General features: G+C 34.4%; 4 protein-coding genes across 5 annotated transcripts in view; 1 reads left to right on the plus strand and 3 right to left on the minus strand.

The window, feature by feature from the left end:
* Nucleotides 1-24512, plus strand: part of LOC105227342 (serine/threonine-protein phosphatase rdgC) — a 102486-nt gene that overhangs the window by 5098 nt on the left and 72876 nt on the right. The window lies entirely within an intron of this gene.
* LOC105227339 (uncharacterized) lies at nucleotides 7978-15756 on the minus strand. Its single transcript, XM_049458520.1, has 13 exons — nucleotides 15626-15756; nucleotides 15351-15508; nucleotides 14898-15292; nucleotides 14511-14824; nucleotides 13849-13853; nucleotides 12910-13301; nucleotides 12631-12802; nucleotides 11436-11573; nucleotides 10981-11372; nucleotides 10493-10819; nucleotides 9319-9484; nucleotides 8867-9258; nucleotides 7978-8532 (listed from the first exon to the last, which is right to left on the minus strand). Exons 2-13 carry the CDS (start codon nucleotides 15480-15482, stop codon nucleotides 8193-8195), a joined length of 3165 nt encoding a protein of 1054 aa, XP_049314477.1. The 5' UTR covers nucleotides 15483-15508; nucleotides 15626-15756; the 3' UTR covers nucleotides 7978-8192.
* LOC105227431 (scoloptoxin SSD552) lies at nucleotides 10465-11679 on the minus strand. The gene is made up of 3 exons (XM_011206776.3): nucleotides 11436-11679; nucleotides 10981-11372; nucleotides 10465-10819 (listed from the first exon to the last, which is right to left on the minus strand). Exons 1-3 carry the CDS (start codon nucleotides 11571-11573, stop codon nucleotides 10480-10482), a joined length of 870 nt encoding a protein of 289 aa, XP_011205078.2. The 5' UTR covers nucleotides 11574-11679; the 3' UTR covers nucleotides 10465-10479.
* Nucleotides 12336-13605, minus strand: LOC105227340 (scoloptoxin SSD552). The gene is made up of 3 exons (XM_011206614.4): nucleotides 13366-13605; nucleotides 12910-13301; nucleotides 12336-12802 (listed from the first exon to the last, which is right to left on the minus strand). The coding sequence occupies exons 1-3, from the start codon at nucleotides 13501-13503 to the stop codon at nucleotides 12457-12459; spliced, it is 876 nt and encodes a 291-aa protein (XP_011204916.2). The 5' UTR covers nucleotides 13504-13605; the 3' UTR covers nucleotides 12336-12456.

Below are 24512 nucleotides of genomic sequence, written 5' to 3' on the forward strand. Positions count from 1 at the left end.
AAAAAATAAATAAAAATATTTTTTTTTATGAAAAAATAAATAAAAATATTTTTTTACTTATCGAAAAAAATTAAAAATTTGTAATAAATAAAAAATATAATTTTTTTGTGATTTTTTGTGATGTATTGAAAAAAAATATTCATATTTTTAATCAAAAAACATTTTTTATTAAAACAAAAGTATTTTTATTGATGTCAGAGTTTTCGCGTAAACTTTTTGTGTGATTTTATTCCATACATAACAAAATGTAGTGCTTACACATATTATTTAGTGTATTTTAATTTATGAAAAAATAAATAAAAATATTTTTTTACTTATCGAAAAAAATTAAAAATTTGTAATAAATAAAAAATATAATTTTTTTGTGATTTTTTGTGATGTATTGAAAAAAAATATTCATATTTTTAATCAAAAAACATTTTTTATTAAAACAAAAGTATTTTTATTGATGTCAGAGTTTTCGCGTAAGCTTTTTGTGTGATTTTATTCCATACATAACAAAATGTAGTGCTTACACATATTATTTAGTGTATTTTAATACAAATGTGTTGTGCAAAAAGTAATTTCGACTTTACCACAATTATCTCCATACAAAATATCATAGAAAAGATATGTTATTTTTTTTTTTAAATTTTTGAGGATATTCACAAATACAACCACTGGCAAAAAAATTCAATACAACTTGTATCTCCTTTTTCACCTGGCCACTTACGCACTTTTGACTTTTCATTTCCATTTGATTGATTGATGTTAATATTTAGGTGACAGTCCAATGACAAAGGCGGTTGCTTTTAGGCCCTTTGAAAACATTATTTATGTATATACGTTTTTTTGGTTGATTCAGGCGGTAATCCCTTAACTGTGTACGAAGCGGGTAGGAGGTGGTTATTAAATTACGAAAAAATTAAATTCGGTTAATTTTTAAATTTGTTCTAAAATTTTTTAGTTTAATTTTTTTATATTTTTTTTTTTAGTATTGTGTTGTTTAGAATCGGATCCAATATCTTTTTGAACTTTATAAACTAATTATTTAAGCGCTTCGCAAATCTAACTTACGTCAATTAAGTTATCTATTATACCTACCTCCCACCAACCTTGCCTTTATTGGCTTGAAAACTGCCATAAAATAGGCATAGGAAAGCTGAAAGCACATAGAAAACTTAATATTGCTTAATAATATTAAATAATTAAATTAATTTCTTTACTGCGGCATAGCTGACGCCACTTTGCCGCACCGGCAGACGCTACAGCTTAAGCAAATTGGTTTTGACATATCCTCTAGCACACAGCCCAGCGTCCACACCCATACACACAGCTCTATCTGCAAGTACATATTTATACAGTTATGTTTGCAAACATTGTTGTTTGTGCAAATGAAATGAAACACGCGAATCCGTTATTTTTTATGCATTCAGCTATTGACTTCATGTCGCAGGCGACCACTAACGCGCCACACACGCACACAAATCGCCTGCAACAGCAGCGTACACCTTTAGCAGCTCCTCATGCATACTATTAGGTTGCTTGTTTCGTTGTTGTTATTGTTGTGTGCTGCCCACCTACGCATTGTCGGCGTTTAGTGCTCGTCGTTTCGTCATCGTTATTGGCAATTTTTTTATTGTTTACTTTGACGTTCGCAAAAATGCTGGATAATGAAATTTCGGCCATGCCTAGGACACTAAAAAGGACCATGACAAAGCCAACGGCAGCGGCAACGGCAGTAAAAGCACGCGTACGCCACCTGGTTTCACATTTATAGCGTTTCATTTTTCATCTGCGGCGCTTTTCACTTACAATACATACATATGTACATACAAACTTACGCGCTTACAAATATCTATGGCGTTCGCAAGTCATGCTTATTTGTTGTCTTTATTTTATGCTGTTGGTGTTTTTGTTTTGTCATCACTTTCGATTTATCTCTTTCAGCTGCTTTGCATGTTATTGTTGTTGCTATTGCTTCGACGCCCATCTGCGTAACAGTGTTTTGGGATAAAAGCAAATTTACATAAACTCGCACGAATTTGAATTAATTTTTGCTTGCTTCGGCAATACCGTTATTTTTATTATAATCGCTATTGTTATTGTTGTGATGTGTTTTATTGTCCTCTCTGCGGCGTGCGGCTTGCGTAGGGAAATCGCTATGAAATGGATTTTTAGTAAGCTTTGCGGCGTGAGTGTATTGCTTTGCTTATGGCACTTAAGTGAGCGCTTAGGCGCAGAAACGCGCCACATTTTTGCTTGTAGCACGTGTTTGCTCACATTGCGGTGTGGCTTTGCGTATGTGTAGTTGTGTGCGTTTATATTTTATACTTTTTATAGCATATTTTTAGGCTGCATATGAAGTGACTTGATTTATGTCGGCGTGTTCGCCGTTGCGTATGAGTGACATTATAAATATGCATCCATGCATAAAGTTGCCAGATTGTGGATAATTTGATGTTCTTGTGCATACTTTTTCGAAATTTAATAATACAATGCAGTACTTTTAATTTTTAAAATAAGGTGGCAACGTCAGGCAATTATATTTTACTTAAAATTCTGTAATATTCTTCATTTATTAGCCTTATCGCATTTTTTTTTTTTAATTTTTATGTAACATTGTAAGTTTTTATTTGCACATTTAATAAGGGTGGCAACCACGTGCTGACTTCTAATAAGTAAAACACACCATTTTGTGCAGATTTACAGTTTTATACGATCACTAGACAGTAAATTAATAACTTATTCCAAATTTAAAAAAATAAAAAGTGGCAACTCCATAAGAAAATTTAAAACTGCTTTTAATATCTCTCAATGGATAAAGATATTACAGTTAAATTAAAACCTTTTATTTGATATACATATATAGAATATTTTCAATAATTTTAATAAAAAATGTGGCAACTCCATAAAATATTTTTTTTTTGTAAAAATGTACTTTTAATATCTTTCAATGGGTAAAGATATTACAATTCTTAACTTCTTTCAAATTTATAACAAAAAAGTGGCAACTCCAAAAAATACATTTTTTATATTTTTTCATTTTATCTTCCTCTAAGTAAAAGAAGTTAAAAAGAATGATGCGAATATCATTTTTCAACAAGTAGGTCACACGTTCCGTTTTCTATAATGTTATATAAATATTGCCATATGTATATAATTTTTTTTATTACCAAAATGTGTATTAATAAAATCAGGCGAAATTTATATTTCATTTCTTGCTTTAACGCATTTGCGCCACAGTTAAAGAAGAAGCACGGGCATAATAAATTTTGAATCGACCACTGTGCCGTAAAATTATTTCAACACAATATTCAATCTGCTATAAACGATTTGTTGTTCTTGTGGCTATTAAACTGAAGCGCCATAAAAAATACGCATTTTTTGAGAATTGAGTGTTTCTTGGTAAACATAAAGTTGAATAAATATATTTGAGAAGCTATAAAGATTTATAATAGAAAATAATAAAATATTTTGATGTAAAAATGTTTGAGTTAAAAATCTTCTTCTTCTTTACTGGCGTAGACACCGCTTACGCGATTATAGCCGAGTCAAAAATGAGTTAAAAATCATCATTCTTAAAAATAAAAATAATGATTTTTCAATTATAATTCAATTTCTTATGAAGAGTTTCTTGGAGGGATGGCTGTCAAATCAACTGTCAAAATACGCATCTAACCTGTATACCTTCAAAAGAACACCCTATAAAAATATATACATACATTTAATTAAATCTAAACTGCAGAGATTCGTCAAAAATTGTCATCCCTTTCGAACACGCGTCTATTCTAACGAAACCAATCAGCTAGCAAATACTCTTGTGTACATTTTAGACTAACAACAACATAAATTTGTCATAACGCGCTATGTTCCGGATTTTGTTCTTGTGTGCAGCATCCTTTGCGTTTTAATCAACGTAACTTCAATGCATGCAAATTTATTAGTTGCTCAAATAATCAAAATCAGAGCTTAAAATCAACCATGTAAATACGGCTTAAAGAGACTGGTAGTTGAAAGAAGTTTTCCCCTGCTGAATTACTGTTAATTGAAATGGTTTTCTACCGGTTAAAGGTACTAGCTTGTTTTGGGTTATGTAAGTTATTCACCACCGGTATAATTTATGCTGGAGTTTGATTGTATTACGGATTACGGATTTCATTAAAAGATGTAAAAATCCTTCCAATTTGAAGCTATGGAAATAGTTTTACAACTATGGGTGTATGTCTTCGCTAAAAGACACTTAAATGTAGGCAACGTTTTTTGAAGTTACTAATTTTTTTTTTAATATTTGAAACCTCTTTTCAGCCTTTTTCGGCAATTCTTTTCAACGTTTTCTTTGTACTTCGAACAATTTAATTTCCTTCCTGCCTTAAATGCTTTACTTCTTTAATCTCGCAGTCAATACATTCTGACCTCTATGGCAAAAGCACCTAAGCGCTCATCATTTATGCTAGTCTGCTCCCTACTACTACTACTTTTACTTATTTGTACTTTTACTTAAACGTTATCCATCCTAATTAGATCTTATCACAATTATAACAAAAAATCGCTAAACTTTGCGAAATCTAGGTTTATGTCCTTGTATGATAACTGCTGCCAGCGACGCATTTCCTCAAGGAAAACCTAATGCTCAAAAAGCCATTATCACCAACAAAAACAAGAAACATAAATAAATAACAACAACAATGCTAATAAGCAGCTATGATTTGTGCGACTGCCTGTTGGTGTTGGAAATAGCGCTTAGAACGCCTCACCCCAAAGTGAGCAACAGAAAGACGTTTAGTAGCCTGTAATGTAACTTACAGCTTTTCGGTAAGCGCTTCAAAGGCAAAACAAAGAAACAGAAAGAAATGCTGAAATTCCTAATGTGTGTAGGTGTGAGGGAAAATAGCAAGAAATGGACGGTGAAGATAAAAATAGAATCAGGCATAACGAGTAGTAAAGTGTTTGCGAAAGGAAAAGCGTAAAGATGTGGAATCGGTGTCGATGTAGCAAAGCGCAATATGACAGGCATACTTAAAGCTTTCTCGGAAAATATTCGTAAGCAACATACGCAACGTCTCTTCTTTCTCCGAACACTATAATCCAAACGTGAATATGTGCTCTTTTGCTTAGAGTGAGATAAATCTGTGACTAGTTGCTGGTGTGTAATCTCTGTGTGATTTCGATTGAAGCTCAGTAGGGGAAATCTGTATTTTAAGGTTAGGTACGCATCTATATGTTGCCAGATTAAGTGAAGCTTAAATTGTGTCTGCAAATTTGAGTAAAATGTACAAAATAATACCTTTAAATGTGGCGAATATTATTTGTGGTTGATCCACAAACCTATTTCCCATAAACAATACCCTTGTCTAAGGCTTTAACCAGCTCAAAACTACTTACTTCTGCAAGAATAATTTGTTAAGAGATGTATAGATTTCGTAGATGAATGTATTTCCACCCTGAACAGAGTAAATTAACTTTGCCGCACCCAGACGTTGAGCTGAGTCGATTTACTCTTATCAGTCCCTCTCTATATATTAGAAAAAATCCTCAGTTTTTGAGATATCATTCTTAAATTCTGCATTCGTTCTTTTCTCCCTAAGAAGTTGTTCATTTGTAAGAACTGCCAATATCGGACCACTATATCATATGGCTGTCATACAAACTAATTGAACAAAGTCAAGTTTTGTCAATATCCCTCACCTCAAACAAATCTGCAATCTCATCCACTTACAGCTCAGTGGCATCTTTATTTTTTATTTATTGTTGTTTTTTTATACTTTCTTTGCCAGCAATCTTTCCTTATGCTATTTTCAAAATCAGCAGTAAAATCAGCTGCCGTGTAGATTGATCGACACAGTGTGAACATATACAAATAAAATGTCAATAAGCTCTTGACAGGCCATGGCGTATGAGTGACATACCTTGATTGTCGCTGTACTTGAGCTTCTGCGATAACAGTACAATACCGCCACACGCACGCACACGCATGCACAAATTGCCGAAATATGTAATGCAAACTGCGGTGTGTTCAACAGTTTCGACAGCTGCGACGTGCTAAATTGTTGCGTGATTTCTAATTTTTTAAGTCAAGTCTTTTTGTTGTTTTTTTTTAATATGATGTGTTTACTATATACATATGTACATGTGGTATTTTATGCAATTTTATTTAAGTAAAACATTTGCTTATCACCAATATAGCGGTTGATATCGAATTCGTGCTGTAAATAAAACGTTCAAGCTAAGTTCTCTTAGCCATGTTTGTCTGTTTACACGCGAACTAGTCACTCACTCTTTGAGATAACAAGCTGAAATTCTGTATGCATCCTTTGCTCCGCAAGTAGCTGTAAAATGGTCGGAATTGACAACATCGGATCACTATAGCTTATAGCTGCCATACAAGCTGATCGATAAAAATCAAGTCCTTGTATGGGAACCTCATTTATTTAACGAGATATCTTCATGAAACGCGGGATGGATTATTGTTCAAGCCAATGGTACAATCTCCGAAGAAATTGTTCAGATCGGACCAATATAGCATACAGCTGCCATACAAACTAATCGATAAAAATCTAGTCCTTGTATGGAAATATTTTTTATTTAAGGAAATATCTTCACAATTGTTTTATTGTACTTATTTAGCTGCTCTGAATAATACAATCACTTAATTCTAAAAAAATCTTTAAATTTAGACAATAAAATCTGCGGCAGTTTATTCGCCATGCTTTTGTATTCCGTGTCACATGTGGCTTAATCAAGCTAAGAGCATTCAACCATGCATTTTTCTGCAGTTCCTTAGCTATAAACATAATCAACCACACATTACCGTGTTGCCTTTCTTTCACGCTTTGCTTGCTGCTTAAGCCTTGAATGACTTAAGCGGTATTCAGCTGCAGCAGTATTGCGTCAAAATTCTGCAAATGATTTTCATTCACTTAGCGCATATTGCTATCTGTGGGAATTACTGTTGTTGCGCCAGCTTATGATTTTCTCGCTATGTCAATTTCAAGTACAATCGATTTTCCCGACATACCCACACTCACACACACACACGAAGGCATGTTCAGCTGCAAATGTGCAAGCAGACAGCTGTTCGTATAGATATTGCATATTTTCTACAACAATAAATAAGCACTATATCTTATCTAGGCGTGTATATATTCAGCTATACATACATACATATACAATTGAGTCAATGCGCGCTATGTTGTTAAATTGCTCGCGCTATACACTCCCCACCTCGCCCCACTAAACTTTTGCGCTACAGCAGGTTTATTTTTCTTTCATTCTTCTTTTTCATTGGCTTTCTTTACCCAGCATGCCGGTACTAATATATAATACTTTAAGCAGCATCTACAAGGTTTTTCTAGTCTAAGTAGTTTAAGAGAAATGTTGCATACTTTAAGGCTTTAAATGTTTTGCTGGCGCTACTGAATATGGCGCGCGTCTTCTGAGAATCGTCAGCGATTAGAGTTCATGACCTTTAAGCATGCTCTGGGGTGTTCAGTGTTTAGTTATATACTTAGTTATGCAAATACTTGATGTCGAAAGCTTTTATAAGATGGAAATGTCCACTTTGAAACGACGCAGAACGCTCTTAACAGTGTGGTCACCCGGCAACCTTCGTCATTTTCTATTTGGGGCGACAACTTATATTTGTTATGAGAGTTGCCAAGCCATATTGACAACTAAATAATGATTTTAAACGGATATTTAGTTAATTATAAATACTTTGAATTCAGCGTGACCTAGCGGTTTATACCTTGTAATAAATTTATTTCACTTAAGGTATATTCCGTAGCCTTAAACGAAATTTATTAATATTTTGTTATTAGTTTCATTTACCGGATCTTCGTATTGTTGGTATAAAAGAATGGCGCGTAAAAATACGAAAAAACATACAGAAGATGGATGGTGAAAGGATTTCCACAAACACCTTGACTATAGCCGTAATTGGCATATTATATTGGGTAGTCGAAAAAGTTATTTCGTATTTTTTCGTAAATGGTACATACCTCTATCTAGAAAAGACTAAACTATAAACAATAAAAAGAAGAAGACTAAACCTTATTATTTCTTTATTTGATGTGCAATACATTTCCATATCTCGAATCTTATACAATATTCCAATACAAATACAAATTTTAAGTTCAATATTCTACAACGATTACTAATTCTTCAGGTAGTTTAGCTATATGTTTATATGCTAGAACATAGACATTTTAAATTCACATCACTAGCTGCCAAAGACTGCCTTCGGGTGCATTGTAGCCTGTGCCATTTTTGTAAAAGAAGCTAAAATCCGAAAGCCTTCTATGCGCTTGCACTGCATCAGCGATTTTGTAGTTTTCCTCGGTGCTGCATAGATTTTTGTACAGATTACTGGATCCTGACAGGCATCTAGAGGCAGGGCGTCCAAACTTGTATAACCGCTTACCCGCCTGCACGTCATTTGTATAGAGACACACTAAGAGAAAATATTTATTTGATTCCTTCACCCATTCCGATGCGGCACAGCCAACTTGGTTATTGCTATCAGTTATGGCACGACCGAAGAAGTCAACATGTCTGAAAAGAAACGAAAAATTGAAAAATACTTGTAAATTACGCTGTCTGTGGCTCAGTTATAAGAAATAAAAAATTATAGATAAATTTTTCTGCTTCAAACAAGATCTAGTAACATTAAAACGAATAAAAAAATATTAGTATGTTCGTTTTATATAAAAAGCGTTGTACTTGCTCGACTCCGGACGTACCACAGATAATTTTTTTGAGAGACTTTTAGAACTCACTGACCAAAAGTACGTTGAAATTGAATTCACGACTATCTCAACTGGTTAAAGAGTAGAGCAAGCTCCTTCCTTACATACTTACCTACTAACTATACCTAACATGTACCTACCCGGGTATATCTTCTGGAAAGTTAGCTGCTATTTCCGCTGTACACTCTGTCGCTGTATCCAGCCAATTAACTACGCGTGACGACACCAAATCCTCGAATTTGACTTCTGTCTTCTCGAACTTATAAATATTTGCACTACGTCCCGGATTGCGTAATGTTGGCGTAGTATAACAGTGTGGATCACTAATAAGACAACGTCTTACACTATACTCAGCTAAGTTGGCCAATTCCTTATCCCAGTATAGTTCACCCATACGTGCAGCGGGCGGTAGCAATTCTTTCTTACCACTTGCCACAAATTCACGCCGTTCATTGTGCAACTGTAATATGATATGCTGCATTCCATTTAATGATAAAATCTTAGCGTCTTTTGGGCAATTCTCAATTAGTTCCTTTAAATAAATTATAAGTATTATATGAAGAATTTTTTTTTTAGAATATTTCCTGCTCACCTTATCGCGATTAGCACAAACAGCATGCTGCATTTTGGGTTTCGCACAACCCAGTTTGCAATAATCGATTTCAGTTTTTGAAGCAACTTCAGTTGCCATCATGACCATATTTAAAATGAGAAGCGCTAACAAATTCATTTTGCTATTTTTAGTCTGATCTCCGCAGGTTTAGCAATGATTTTTTAATTTGTAAAGCGCTCGCCAGCTCAACCAAAAGAAAACTGAACGCGAGCTTGTAAACCTTTATTACTTTACCGCAGTTGTGCAATAATTGAGTTTAATTGTGTAGATTTGTTTTACTGGTTGTTGTAATTATAACAAAAATACATTAAATGTATTGAATTTCACTTAACTTTTAAGCAGCTGCGCTTACAGGTCATATTTCAAGCCGCACTGTGTTCAAAGCAAATACGCAGTAGATTAAAATATATATTTTTTTTGTTTTTGCTGTAAGCAAATACGATTTTTTTAACTAGTGGACTCAAATCAGCTGGTTTTTAAAGAAATTTCTCCACGATATATAAATCGTTTTTCAGAGAGGAGCTGAATCGTGGCGTATTCGCGAGTTTTGTATGAGAAAAAACTATAACTTCGGCTGAACCTACATATAGCAACAGTTATAATACCATACTCTTATCTGCTTGAGCCATATGTAAAAGAATAGTTTCTGGCCACTCCCAAGTGAATGGCGATCAGAGAACTTTCCTCGTTTGCGTGAACTTCTGCACTTGCCTCCATCCTTCGACTCAGCTCGCGATAGTCATTTATATACATACATACTTCATAGGGTCTGTACCACTTCCTTCTGAACTAAAAATACCTCGTTCAAGGTATATCAAACGAGTTACTCCTTAGTTTTGGTGGAACTTTATGAGAATTGATGGAATTATACACCCATGTTTTATAAACTTCTATCTAAATATTTTTCTATTTTCTTTTGTAAGAGTCATGCAATAATAGTAAATACAGGTTCACTGGTTGCGTATAGCCTCCAAGAGTCGGGGAAAGGAGCTAACCTCAAATCAATAAACACTTAGTGACATTTTTTATTGGCATAAGTACCAATACAAATATATTTTACAAAAAAAAATATATCAAACATAAAATATACATATAATGCAATATAGAAGTAATATATTAACTAAACATTAAGCTTTCTTTTCACATCACTAACTGCCAAAGACTGCCTTCGGGTGCCTTGTAATCTGTACCATATTTGCGATGCGAATTAGAACCCGAAACCCTTCTACGTTCGTGCATTGAATTATCAGTTTTGTAGATTTCTTTGCTGCTGCATAAATTTTTATACTGGCTACTCGACCCCGATAAGCAGCTCGAGGCAGGTCGTCCAAATTTATATAAACTTTTACCCGCCTGCACGTCATTTGTATAGAGACACACTAAGAGAAAATATTTACTTGATTCCTTCACCCATTCCGATGCAGCACAGCCAACTTGGTTATTGCTATCAGTTATGGCACGAGCGAAGAAGTCGACATGGCTGAAAACGAAAAAGTGGTGGACAGTTATATATCACAGATACGAATCTCAGTTGCGAACACAGAACCAAGCTTAACAAGCGTTAATGAAAGAAGTCACTGCCTCTAAGTATCTAAGAAAGCAGTTTTGCTTATCTACTTACTAAATGTAATAAGTACCTACCCTTGTGGGTCCTCTGGAAACTTCGCAGCTATTTCTGGCGTGCATACTTTTGCTGTGTCCAGCCATTCAACTACGCGTGACGGCACTAACTCCTCGAATGGCACTTCTGTTTTCTCGAACTTGTAAATATTTGCACTACGTCCCGGATTGCGTAAAGTTGGCGTAGTATAACAGTGTGGATCACTAATAAGACAACGTCTTACACTATACTCAGCTAAGTCAGCCAATTCCTCATCCCAAAATAGTTCACCCATACGCGCAGCGGGGGGTAACGTCAGATCTTTGCCGCTTGCCACAAATTCACGCCGTTCATTGTGCAATTTTAATATGATGGACTGCATATCATTTAATGAGATGATCTTGGTATCCGATGGGCAATTCTCAATGAGTTGCTTAAAAGTAGCAATAATGATTTGTAAGTGCATTTAGACCATTTTTGTGCATTTCCTACTCACCTTATCTTTATTGGCGCAAACCGCATGCTCCGTGTTGGGCAACGCACAACCGAGTTTGCAATAATCGGCGTGAGTTTTTGCAGCAGCTGCAAATGTCATTATTAGTGCATTCTTCAATAGAATTGCTAAAGTATGCATCTAAAAAATTTTTGTGTTTCACTTAATAATATTTATATGTCTTTTTCTGAAGCAAGGGTTTTATAATACTGCAGAAGAAGTAATCTTTGAAGCGCGTGTGGGCTCAGTCAAATTTAAACTGAACCCACTCAAGCTTTCAATATTACTTCATCTGTGTATAAATGAAAAAAATATTTTAATTAAAATATGTTTCTTTATTATTTCGCATTCATTTCTTGATTTCTACTTCTTAACATACATTTAAGCAGCTGTTTTTATAGGGTTAGCGAACGAATCTCATCAGTTGTTGCTAGTAAAATGTAGAATCAATCGTTCGACCAGACTGGAGCAGATCATTGTGCATGATTCCTTTCCAATCCCACGAAACACTCAGCATAGCCTTTCGAGCCGTCAATCCTGGCTTTCCGTCCATTTGTTGAGCTTCACCACGCTTGGACCATGATCTTTTTCGTATATTGTTATTTACTTTTCGTCTCCTTTTATCATTCGCTTCAGAAATGGTTCGATTTCATTTGGTTTCAGCAAAGAATCGCAGATGTTAATTCGGTCCATTAAATTTTTCACAGACAATTCCTGTGGTACCCAAACTTCGAGTTTCGTTTTGTAGCCAGCCTGTTTTAAATAGTTCAAAACCATTTGATGATGAATGACAAAATACGAAAAGACTTTCACTCTCTCTCTCTCTCTTAAAATAACATATATATTAGTTATAGGCGCCTTACTTCGAAGTATCAGCGAAACAATTAACCTCATCGCAGTAAAGGCTTTAGTGACATTTTTTATTCAAAAAATCGAAATAATCAAATATACCATACATAAAATATATAATACGATTTATAAACTAAAATAATTAAAAACACTATTTTAATTTGCTGGTCTCTCTTCAAAGCACTAACTGCCATAGACTGCCCTCGGGTGCATTGTAGTCTGTTTTACCTGCATTTTTATAAATCGGGTTAAAGACGGAAAGTGCTCTACGTTCGAACTTTGCATCAGTGATATTGTAGTCTTCATGGATGCTGCATAAATTTTTGTACTGCTCACTATAGCTAGTTACGCATCTTGAGCCAGGTCGACCAAATTTATATAAACGTTCACCGGGTTTCACATCATTCGTATAGAGACAAACTAGTAAAAAGTATTTATCTGATTTCTTGACCCATTCGGATGCCGCGCAACCAACTTGGTTATTGCTATCTGTTATGGCGCGACCGAAGAAGTCGACATGCCTGAAAACGAAAAACGGAAAAAGTGTTTGTTTCTCAGATAACAAAACAACCTAAAATCTCTAGTAGCAGATATGCTTATTGTGTAGCTGTATATAATAAGTACACACCCTTCCGGCTTCTCTGGAAAGTCCGCTGCCATTTCCGCTGTACACTCTCTCGATGTTTCCAGCCATTCAACTACGCGTGACGGCACTAACTCTTCGAATGGCACTTGTATTTTCTCAAACTTATAAATATTTGCACTACGTCCCGGATTGGGCAATGTGGGCGTGGTATAACAGTGTGGATCACTGATAAGACAACGTCTTACACTAAATTCAGCTAAGTCGGCCAATTCATCATCCCAAAATAGCTCACCCATACGTGCAGCGGGCGGTAGTCGTTCGTCTTTGCCGCTTGCCACAAAGTCACGTCGTTCATTGTGCAATTTTAATATGATGGCTTGTATATCATCTAATGGCATGATCTTAGTATCAGGTGGACAGTTCTCGATTAGTTTCTTGAAAGGTATAAAAATCGTTAAAAAAAAATATGAAGTGAAGTTAATTGCATTTATATTTCACCTCATTTCTATTGGCGCAAACAGCATGCTTCTTTTCCGGGTTCTCACAGCCAAGTTTGCAGTAATTAATGCCGTTGTTAGGCAGAATTGCAGACACCATCATTAGTATATTTAAAATAAGCATTAGCAAAATATTCATTTCAACAATCTTTTTTCTCGACAATTTTAGTAAAAAACTGTGTTGCTTTTTCTTCACAATATTGTAGAAGAAGCGTGTCTTCGAAGCGTTTGTTAGCTCAGCCAAATTTGAACTAAACTCACACAAGTTTTATGTTTACACCAGTGGTGTATAAATGAAGGCATATTTTAATTAAAAATATGTTTCTTTATTATTTCTGATTATTTACAAAAATAATTACTAATTCTTTGAATTCCAATAACATTATATACACTTAAACAGCTGCATTTAGCGCACCATTTCGAAGTATTATAGTATTATATAATATGTGGCATACCAAACATATAATAACGCGATTAACATTACTTGCTCTTCTTCGTTAAATTATTATTAAATTAGACTTGAGTAAGAGTGATGCTATTAAGTCAATATTAAATAAATAATTTTTAATTTCCGAAATTGTGTTCTTAAGAATTCTATTTAACTCAAATGAAGTTATGAATCAAATATGTGCTTAATTGTGTAATATATTTTACTTTTCAGCATATCTGGACTACAGCGCCACCTATTGTAAAAAAAATCAACTAAGGTTGATTCGATGTGAGGCTAGTCTTCCTGGCAGCCTACTTTTCCATTAATTTTATTTGCGCTTATGGAAGTGCCATTAATGTAGGTATAGAAACTTATAAATAATAGTCGGTAGTTTAGTAAGTACTTGACTCAAATGTTTGTTACAGCTTATTACAATAGAACCCATTTTTCGAAACCCTCCATCTTAGGTGTAACTAATTATTAAGTTATATATCTGATAAAGCTGTCTGGTATATATTAAAAAATGTATAGTTATGACTAGAATGGATTTAGACTTTCACAGTAGAGATTAAACATAGCAAGCGGAGAAATGCTGAAACGAACACGACTATTAAATCTTTTTTTTTATTTAACCAATTTGGCTTAAACTCGGCAGAGAAGTGACAAAACGAACACGACTATTGATATTTGATCTCCACCATGCATTGTTTATCCACTATGAGTTGAACTGGTTCTTTTATAGAAAGGGTCTACAACTGTTGCATGTGTATTTACACTCTGCGGCAGGCCTTCCGAGTAATCATAATCCTCATTAATACTGCATAGGTTGCTATATAAAATACTTCGTTTTGAGAGACATCTACTGGCCGGTGGACCCACAGCATATAGTGGTGAATTGTTTTTCAAATCGGTTGCATAGAGACAAACCAAAAGTAGCGTTTCGTTGGCATCTTTACTCGTCCATTGCGACATGGAGCAACCAATGCGATTATTTTCCTCTTGAATAATGTGTGCGACATTCAAAACTTTGCTAAGTATAAAATTAAAAGAGATTAGACAAAATTATATGAAAACTAATGAAACGGTGATTTTGTGCTGCTTACTCCGCATGCGGTGGAAATATATCCTTGAAGGCGTTGGCCGTTTCATTGATTTCCTCAAACCATTCAGCAATTTTTAATTTCACATTAGCTGGCTTGACTTCACTTTTGTTAAGGAATTGAAATATTGTGGCAACACGTCCCGGATTCGACAGCAAACCAGTGCGATAGCAATACGGATCACTTAGACTGCAACGTTTGCTGCTAAAGACAGAGAGAAAGCCCAATTGACGATCCCAAAAGACCTCACCCATTCTATTCGCTTTCGGCAGTTTAGTTATGCGTCCAGCAGCAATTGTATTGCGCAATTGATTATGCTGGTCTAGTAGGAATTTCTTATAGCCATTCAAATTCATGTTGAGTATTCTAGTCGTTGGTGGACAGTCGCCGCTTAGTCGCTGAAATAATTCTTTTGTTTTTATAAAGTTAATAATTTGTGCTTACTGTGGCACTTACGCCATTCGGGTTTACACAGGCGCCGTGTTGCGCTCCAAGTTTTAGACACTTCAGTGTACAAAATAAATTTGTTGTTGAAGCAAGCACAGCTATTGCCAAGACAATGAAGCACAGACGAAACATAGCTCTCATTTATGCTAGAAGAACGCTTAAGTGAACTAAAAGTAGAAAATTTTAGAATTCTATTAAAGTAAAACCAAAGTATTTTTAAGATGTTGTTGCTGTTGTTGCTGTTGTCATGGTTTCGAGTTGATGGTCCATGGCTATTCACGCACCTAATTACTATCTAACTAATTCTTCAGCTTTCCGCTTCAAGTTGAACTACAAACTGTCTGAGGTACGAGCCTTGTCTGTAACTGTACTGCAGACTGTCTGACTCGTGCGTTCAATTATTTAGCTCAATATAAGCCTCATGATTGTTCATTTAACATAGCTTGGCTGATTTACTATATAAATACATATGTATGTATGTGTGGCTTTATATGTTGTTATAGCTGTAATGTGGTTTTTTCAACACATTTCTCAAACAGAAGTACTTTTCTTTAGTTTTAGTTTAAAGCGTTCTACAAAGAAATAGTATGTGTACAGAAATATGTGTACTATATTTATTTTGAAAGTGAAAGATACTTCTAGTTGGCTTATATTACCACAACAGCTGTTCGTCTATGCGTTTCAAATTCGATTTTCCAGAATGACGCCTCACAGCTGGGTTTTTACAAAAATTACAAGGAATGTCTCAAGTAATATCCAAGAAATATAAATGATACGAGTTGAAATGTATATATATAGTATGTATATATATTTATGTCAGTGGCTGTAAGAACAACCGATTTCTGGCGCGTGATGGAAGTGTTCTATGGGCCATTCTGTACAACTTCGAGAAGCTATGTGTCTATAACCAGTTTCGAGCCAGCGATTTTTATAGCGAAGTTGTATGGGAAATATATGATATAGTTGTACGATTTGACTGAATCCGTAATCATTTTCATTCGGATATCTCAAAAACTGACAAACAAAGCTACCGGTTTTTGACCCGTAGTTACTTAAGCAAAGTTGTTCAGAATGAACTATAGAATATTTTCCGAATACGTGACGTGATTTTTCCGATTTTTTGGCTCTCTGTAAATCGACCCGCTCTAATGTGTAATATTGGGTAGTCGAAAAAGTCTTTTCGTATTTCTTATCAAAGAATATAATAAGAAGCTTAAAATCTCACCTGTCTAAATAAAAAAAGAAAGTCTTACAAATAAACCGTGCGATCAATTTTCCTTTGAACATATGACTGTAGAAGCAGTAAAGAGCTTAATTGTCTTCCAATGAACACATAAAATACACTGTGCCAAGTTGTGCATGTCGTATACGGGAACCTCATTTTGCATAAGTGTGTGTGAAAACTACACTTACGAACCAAAAATACCACATTATGAGCAGTTAGAGAGCTTGATGGTTATTTCCTGGTCTTATTTGTTTGTATAAACACATTGTTATTTGCACATATGAAAAGTGTTATTTTTAAAGGACAATACCAGTTAATACATACATAAATAGATGCTTGTTTTTAGTTAGATATGTATGGTTGTAACTACCATAATATTGCTTACTCAAGTGGAAGCACTGTTCCAAACTAAATACACCGCAATAAAGCAACAAAGTACACAGGAAATATACAAATCTAAAACTAGAAATTCCGCTCTGAAAACCAAAGCATACAAAAATCGAATTCATATTTATAGATATATATAATTTTTAACTAGGATTTAACAGGTATATAGCTAAATGTATACAGAATTTTTTAACTGGTATATTTCTGAACGAAAACTGACAGTTGGTACACTTATTGCACTCATTTAAATTTATTTTTAACCCATTTAAAGTATTTTAAATCCCAGTACACATGTTTGTCGCAAATAACTCATAAGTACTGGAATTTCCCAGCTCAGTCGCTAAATTTTAATCAACCCAACTCCCTGGCAACCCACACACACACACATGCAACATTAAACTCAAACTTTTGCGCTTGTAACTCATTTGCTCTCTAGTTTTTTTTTACTTCGCTACAAATTCTACACTCGTACACAAATATTGTTCCCTTGACGTTGATAATTTCGACTTCAAAGGATTATGTTTTTACAAGCATAAGTAGGGTGACACACAGATATATGTATGTGTTTACGATGTACGAGCATACTCCGACGCGTCTGCAAGGACATGCATGCCATTGACTGTGTCAGTGCGCAGTTTGTTTTTGGAAACTGTGCTCTAATTGTTGCTTTTGTCACTTTTGTACTTATTATCTCTACCTACCTACTTGTTGCTACCTTTCTCTGTTTCCTTCCCTGTATGAATCAAGATGTTTATAGATTATTTCTACAGTCTAATCTGAAGTACAACTCATAGCTGTAAAACAACTTAAACCTTGTGCGCATCCAGCTGGATGCCTTTGTATTAAAAATGTTGGGTCGTCGAAAAAGTCTTTTCGTATTTTGTCAATAGATGTAGTGCAATCGTATATCTCCAGTGCTACCAATCACATTGAGTCACATCTCCGAGCGTTGGAAAGGTGAGCTTCTTTTACCAAAAAAAAAAAAAAAACAATCGGAGAAGTTGAAAAAAAGTTACTGCTGTTCGAAAATGATTAAAAATAATGAAGAAATTCGCTATATTTTGAAAATTTTGTATAAAAAAGGGAAGAATGCCACGCAGGCCATCAATGAAATTTGTGAAATTTGCGGAGACGACGCTGTATCAGTTTGTGTGGCACAACAATGGTTTGCTCGCTTCCGATCTGGAAATTTCGAAATTTCGATTTACACTGATGAAATAAAGTCTCTACCGGAAAAATGGCAAAAGTGGTCGGCCAAAATTGCACATATTTCTTAATTTATTTATTACTAAAAATATAAAAAAGTTTAAGTTTGATTCGAAATACGAAAAGACTTTTTAGACTACCCAATATATGTCGATCTCGGGTATTTTAAGCAACTGTTAGGTGGAACGATTATTGATACTCCGAGCAACATGTTGCGAGAGTATAAAAATCAACTGCACATATTTGACTGTAAGCCATTACAATTGGAGCTGTACCGTAATCATACTAACACACATTCATGCATACATTGCAGAGCCGTTTGTATTTATTATATTAAGCTGTTACGACTGAGCCAAAAAGTATGCTTCATTGAACAATGCGCTTGAATAAACGCTAGCCAGACGCTTGAACCGTTAAATTGGCAGAGTGGTTGTTTTGGTGTTGTTAGTTTATGTTTGTTTTGTATTTATTTTTTGTTTTTGTTTTTGTTTTTGCTTCTTGTTTTGTTGAACACGTGCACGAACACGCAAACAGGCATCAAGTTACTCCGTCTGCATGTGGGCGTTTATTTAGATATACGAGTTCACAATGTACAACAAATATAACAAATGAGTGTTATTAAGAGTAAATTTCGTAAAAAGGCGCACAAACACTTGACAGCAAGTGAGCGGCTTTATCGTTGTTGGATTTTTAATGGGGCAATATAAAGCGATTGTAACAGATCAATACACTCAATTATATACATACATAAATGTGTGTACAAGCAATTCTAGTTATTGAATTTTGTTGCTTCGCTGGCATTAAACGGCATACAGTGCTTCAAAGACGCACAAATGTGAATAATTTTATTATATTTAAAGTGGCTGGTTAACAGCTTTCATGGAAAATACTTGAGCACTTATGTATATTTACAAAGTTAACATAATGCCTACATACATACGCAGGCATAAGCTCGCATATATATGTGTTAACGGCTTTTCTGTGAATACATGCCTTTAATTGGCCTTTTGCAGAAATTCTTTGAACACACACACATACATGTAAGCAAAACAAGTGTATGAACCACACATATTCATATGAGTATATATATAATTTATGCCGTGTCTGTGTATGTGTGAATTATTTCCTTCATTAAATACAGTCAAATTGCGCATGAAATTCACCAAATTTGTTTGCCAAACAAAAACTGCATTGTACACGTGCATTAATTTCACGCTCGATTGAATCGGCATTTAATCACGCATGGCGCGCATATGCTTGTGTGTGTGTGCGGGCTTCATTAATATTTGGCATTGTTGGCAAAATTTGCAAGCATAAAGTTTAAATTGCTTTAAATACTTAGCGCCATTTATTTAATTATTAATTTGCCAATAATTTTCCAATAATTTGCTAATGAGTTTTGGTTTGTTTGTATTGACTTGTTTGCATATTTACTGCCTACATTCAGGCGCATAAACCTGCTAATGCAATAATGCTTTAAAACTAATTAGTGCAAATCACAAATAATTCATTTAATTTATGCAAACAGTGTCTGATTAGTTTTTGTTGTAATTTGCGATTTGTTTTCACAATAAGTATTGGCAAGCAGCGCTTAGGTTAAGTGCATAGTGTCTGCACGAAGTAAATATGCGTGTAAAACGTTGGCAACAAAAAGTTGTTTAGATTAACTATACAAATGCTTGCGATAACGGTCATAGTAGTAGGGTTGTAATATGATTTTGGTGGCTTGCGTAGCATTCTTTTCTTTTTTATACGAAATTTTCCAAATATAGCGACCTTTTTTTTATTATTTTCACTAATTTTGAACAGCTGTAATTTTTTTTCAACTTCCCCGAATTTAATTTTTTTTTGATTAAATGAAAAAAAGCTCACCGTTCAACACTATATGGTACGACACAATGTGATTTGTAGCACAGTAGATATACGAATGCAAAGACATCTATTGACAAAATACGAAAAGCCTTTTCGACTACCCAATAATATTAATAAATTTGCAAAAATAAATTTTTATTTTAGTCATAAATCATGTTTCATTTATTTCTAAGAAGTTATGATGGAGTGTCTGTTAAGTGTAACACCAATTAAGCACCAACCACCAACATTTTCAAATATTTATTTATAGACACTATATCCCACTTACTTGTAGACTTTATTTAATAAACAGCTACGTAAACATTTTCAAGATATTATCAAGTGTTAAGCACACACGACCAAATATAAATGTGAAATTGGATAAGAGGAAGCCTCTTTTATCGCCAAACACACCAGTTCTCAAATACAAACCATTTAAGCAGTTAATTTTTTTCACCCGACGCGGCTTAGTAAGACATGTGTTAAGTCGTCGGCATCAGCTTGAAAGCGGCTTACATGCTTAAGATATTTTTTTAAATATTTGCAAAGCTCTTCAAGACTTTAGGCAGCACAAAAAATTGTAAATAATTCTGCAGTTGTTATTTTTTTTCCTTATTTTTCAATTTATTTTTCCTTGCTTAATTCCTTTTTAACTTATACCTTCGTATGTATTTTGTTTTGTTGTTGTGCTTATTTGTACACTTTCAATTTTGCTGCGCCACAAACATATCTCTTTACCTAACCTTACTTTTGCCACAAGCAATCTTTCCTGCAATTCCTTGTTGCATACTTTGCGGAGGCGTCTTTTTCTTTTGCCCCTTTTCAGTAGTAGGACTAAACATTTTACAATGTGGTTATGCTTTTGAAAAGCTACAACAATAATAAGTATATTTTAATACATTTTGTATCACCTTCCTCGAGATATTCAAAGCAAACACAACCTCTGCTAAAATAAGGAGTAAAAAACCGACTTTTTTGAAGTTAGCAGCATACATTTAGCGGCGGTAAGGAAAACGTTAACTGTGGGGTTTCACAAGCGCAGCTGGCAGCGCTCCAGCCTTGCCACTTCTTCCGGGACGGCTATTATACATATATTTGCCACCTCCACTAAGTAGAATTTCTTGCTGAGCAAGCGTTTGCGAAAAACGCCAGCAAAGTTCGAAATGCAATTCCATTGCCTTCGGTTGCGCTTCTTCTTTCTGCTTCTTTCAGCTTCTTCTTTCATACATATAACTATGTGGCTGTGGGAAAGTTGGAAATGTAATTTGAGCAATTTTTGCAATTTACTGTAAAATCTTTTAGCGAAATTTCACTTCACCAGCAACACACACGCACACAGACACACACATCCGTTGGCATAATTGAATTATGACAGTCAATTTGGCGTAATGACAACGGTGTTAAAGTGTAATAAATAAACTGATGCATATGAAAATTGAGTGCTTTAAAAGTTTTCGCCAACAGAACAACAACACTAAATGCAACAAAACCAAGCAATATAAAATAATAAAGACGAAATTACCCTCGCTGACATTTTTGACGTTGGGAAATTATTGTTAAATTGTAAAATTTCATCAGGCAGTGTTGGTAAGCGGAGGGTTAAAGTATACAGGTGAAGGCGAGAGTAAAGTTAGCTCATCGACTGTTTGTGTTAGAAGAGTGAGTGCGTAGAGTGATTGTGGTTTATGCCCCATTTCTTTGTTGAAGTTGGTGCTGAGTAAAAGTAAGGGTTTCACTTGTCCTTTTTCCATTTCCAATTGATTACTTTCGTGATAACACTATGTTGGGAAGTGTTCTCTAAAGACTATATAATTTTTAAAGAAAATGTTTCTCTAATTTGCTCAGAAGCCGTTGAATAGGAGTATCTATAATCTATATCATAAGGACGTTAAAACGTTACAATGGTTGTTTAGGATATATTTGGGGTCATCTTCATCTTCATTTATGGCGTCAAAGTCTGAAAAATGGAAAGAGCTTTGAGCTTTTCTGCAAAAACCGGCATTGGCACAACTAATGCTTTGCAAGAAGTATTTGTAAAATGAAGTATATGACGATATTTGTCAAAGAAAGTATAGATTAAAAAAGGAAAATAAAAATGATCTTTTTTGATCGAATCATTGCTATAAATATAAATTCCTGACACTTTTTAACTTTGAGAAAAACGGGGAAAATACTAGAATGCAGACAAGCTGAACCAGAAAGTATTGAGACATAAATAAATTACCAGAAATTTTTGCAGACAAACAAAGTCGCTGACATGGGCTGCTGACAAAGGGAATCACTGTCACTGCGGACCGTACTCAAGGCATTAAAAATTGAAGGGTGAAATTTGTAAAAGAATTAAAAGACTGCTGCCAAATGGTATATGGCAGCAGAGCAGAAAATAGCACAACAGCATAGGTCAAGGCAATCTGGAATACGGTAGATCAATGAATGCGCACGTGCATATGTATACTTTTTTATGCATTAGGGTGGGTAAAAAAAAAATTATATTTTTATTAACTATACCGAAAAATTATAAGTGACCATTTAATAATTTACATACATTAGGGTGGGCCGAAAAAATATTTTTGTATTAACTATGTATATTGAAAAACTATAAGTGTTCATTTTTGTAGAGGTGTAAATTTCTAACAAAGCTATAAGTTTTCCGATTTTTAATGATTTTTTTCATTGAGCTAAAAAACTTAAGAAAAAAAAATTGCCTTAAAATAATTAAACATTAACCGTAAACATTTTTTAAATAGTTAGATCTACGAAAAATCAAGACGACCATTTTGAAGAGCATTCAATTTCCTAGAACTATGAAACGATATATTTTTTCCAGTAGTTGAGAGCGAGATATGAGTTTTTCTATCCGAAAAAAAAGAAAAAATAGAAAACTTTAATGCGGAGCAGATGCCTGTTAATATCAAAAGCGCATATTTGGAGAAATTTTCTTAGAGATGCCTATGAACATTTTTTTTTCAGAGTATTAAGCAAAAAAAAAAAATTAGTTTCCTGGCTCACCCTAACACATATACGTAGAAAAGCAAATCGAAACAATTGTTTCGAAAATATGCCAACACTGTTACATATGTGCTAAAGTGTGGCGCGTTTGTACCCAAAATACTATCAAATACGCGTTGTGGCACACGCTTGACTAAGCATACGTAACAATATATGCCGCTACATATGTATATACCCATATCATATAGTCTGACACATTTAACTGCGCACCGACATTTGTAATAAAGTTTTGACAAACGAACTTTTCAGCAACAAGTTTGCAATTTATTGTGCAAGTTGCTGCGAGCTTTCTCGTTCCTTTTGCTAACAATATTAGTTGAAGTGGACTAATGCCCTCCGGAGTAATTGCCGATTGGCGCAGAAACAAAGGTGCAAAGCTGGCAACCAAGCAAGCACATAGAGATACATAACTTGTACGCTTTTATGCTCTCACTACAACCACACACCTAACATACATGCATACATGTGGTACATACTCGCGCTCGCAGAGCCCCGCATGTGGTTAACTAACTGCATTGAGTTGTTATTTTAGATTTGGTTGGGAATTAAGTTTCCATGCCAGTGCACGTGTGGGCGTTGAAATTGAAAATCGACTAGTGAACACAATAAATTTTAATAAAAAAAATCTAAATAAAAAATAGCAAAATTGTAACACGAAAGGTATGCGCGTTAACGGTTGAGTGCACAACAAATGATACATATTGTTAGCGTTTTAAAGCTTACTTTATGGTAAATAGTTTGGAACATTTTACAAATTTAAATTTCATTAAATTTTATAGTTTTCATTCGGTAGAGAACCGAAAGTTTAACATCAGTTTTTTTTCCAATTTTCCAAATCATTTATATTTGCTTTTCGTGCACCAATTCCTCACGTCTGCTGATGTAAGTAAATTTCGGCCATCTGCCACAGTTATACCATACTTTCAAGCGCAGATAAATCAAGAAAAATAGTTTCAATAGAAAATCAGTAGAAATAGTTTAAATAATTTATGCGCACACACGTCTTCCAAACTTCAAATATATGCGAAATTCCTATGCTTATTGACACAAAGCTTAGTGAAGACGTCTGAGAATATGCAAAGTAGTGTAGAAAGCTGCAAAGTAAAATATATATATGCAGATTGTCACATATGTGAACAGTTGCATACCTAGTTTAGATGCGCACATGTTCAGGCGTATATATTGTACATATATGTATGTATTTGCATTTGAAAAATTATGCCTCTTACTCAAAAACGTGCATTTGCATGCTTATTACTTTTTGTTTTGAAAAAGAAGAAAATAAAATTAATTCAATTCAAATCGAGTTATTCAACTTACTAGTGTGTGTGCTTATATGTATATGTATAATACGCATGTATATTAGGATAGGTAAAAAACCACGATGTTTTTTCGCTTGGTGCTTTGAAAAATAAATTCTTAGACACCTCTAAGAAAATTTCTAACGTCTAACAGTTTTCTACTTTTTTTCTTTATCAGATAGAAAAGATCAT

This window comes from Bactrocera dorsalis, chromosome 5, assembly GCF_023373825.1.
Source record: "Bactrocera dorsalis isolate Fly_Bdor chromosome 5, ASM2337382v1, whole genome shotgun sequence".
Taxonomy (NCBI): domain Eukaryota; kingdom Metazoa; phylum Arthropoda; class Insecta; order Diptera; family Tephritidae; genus Bactrocera; species Bactrocera dorsalis.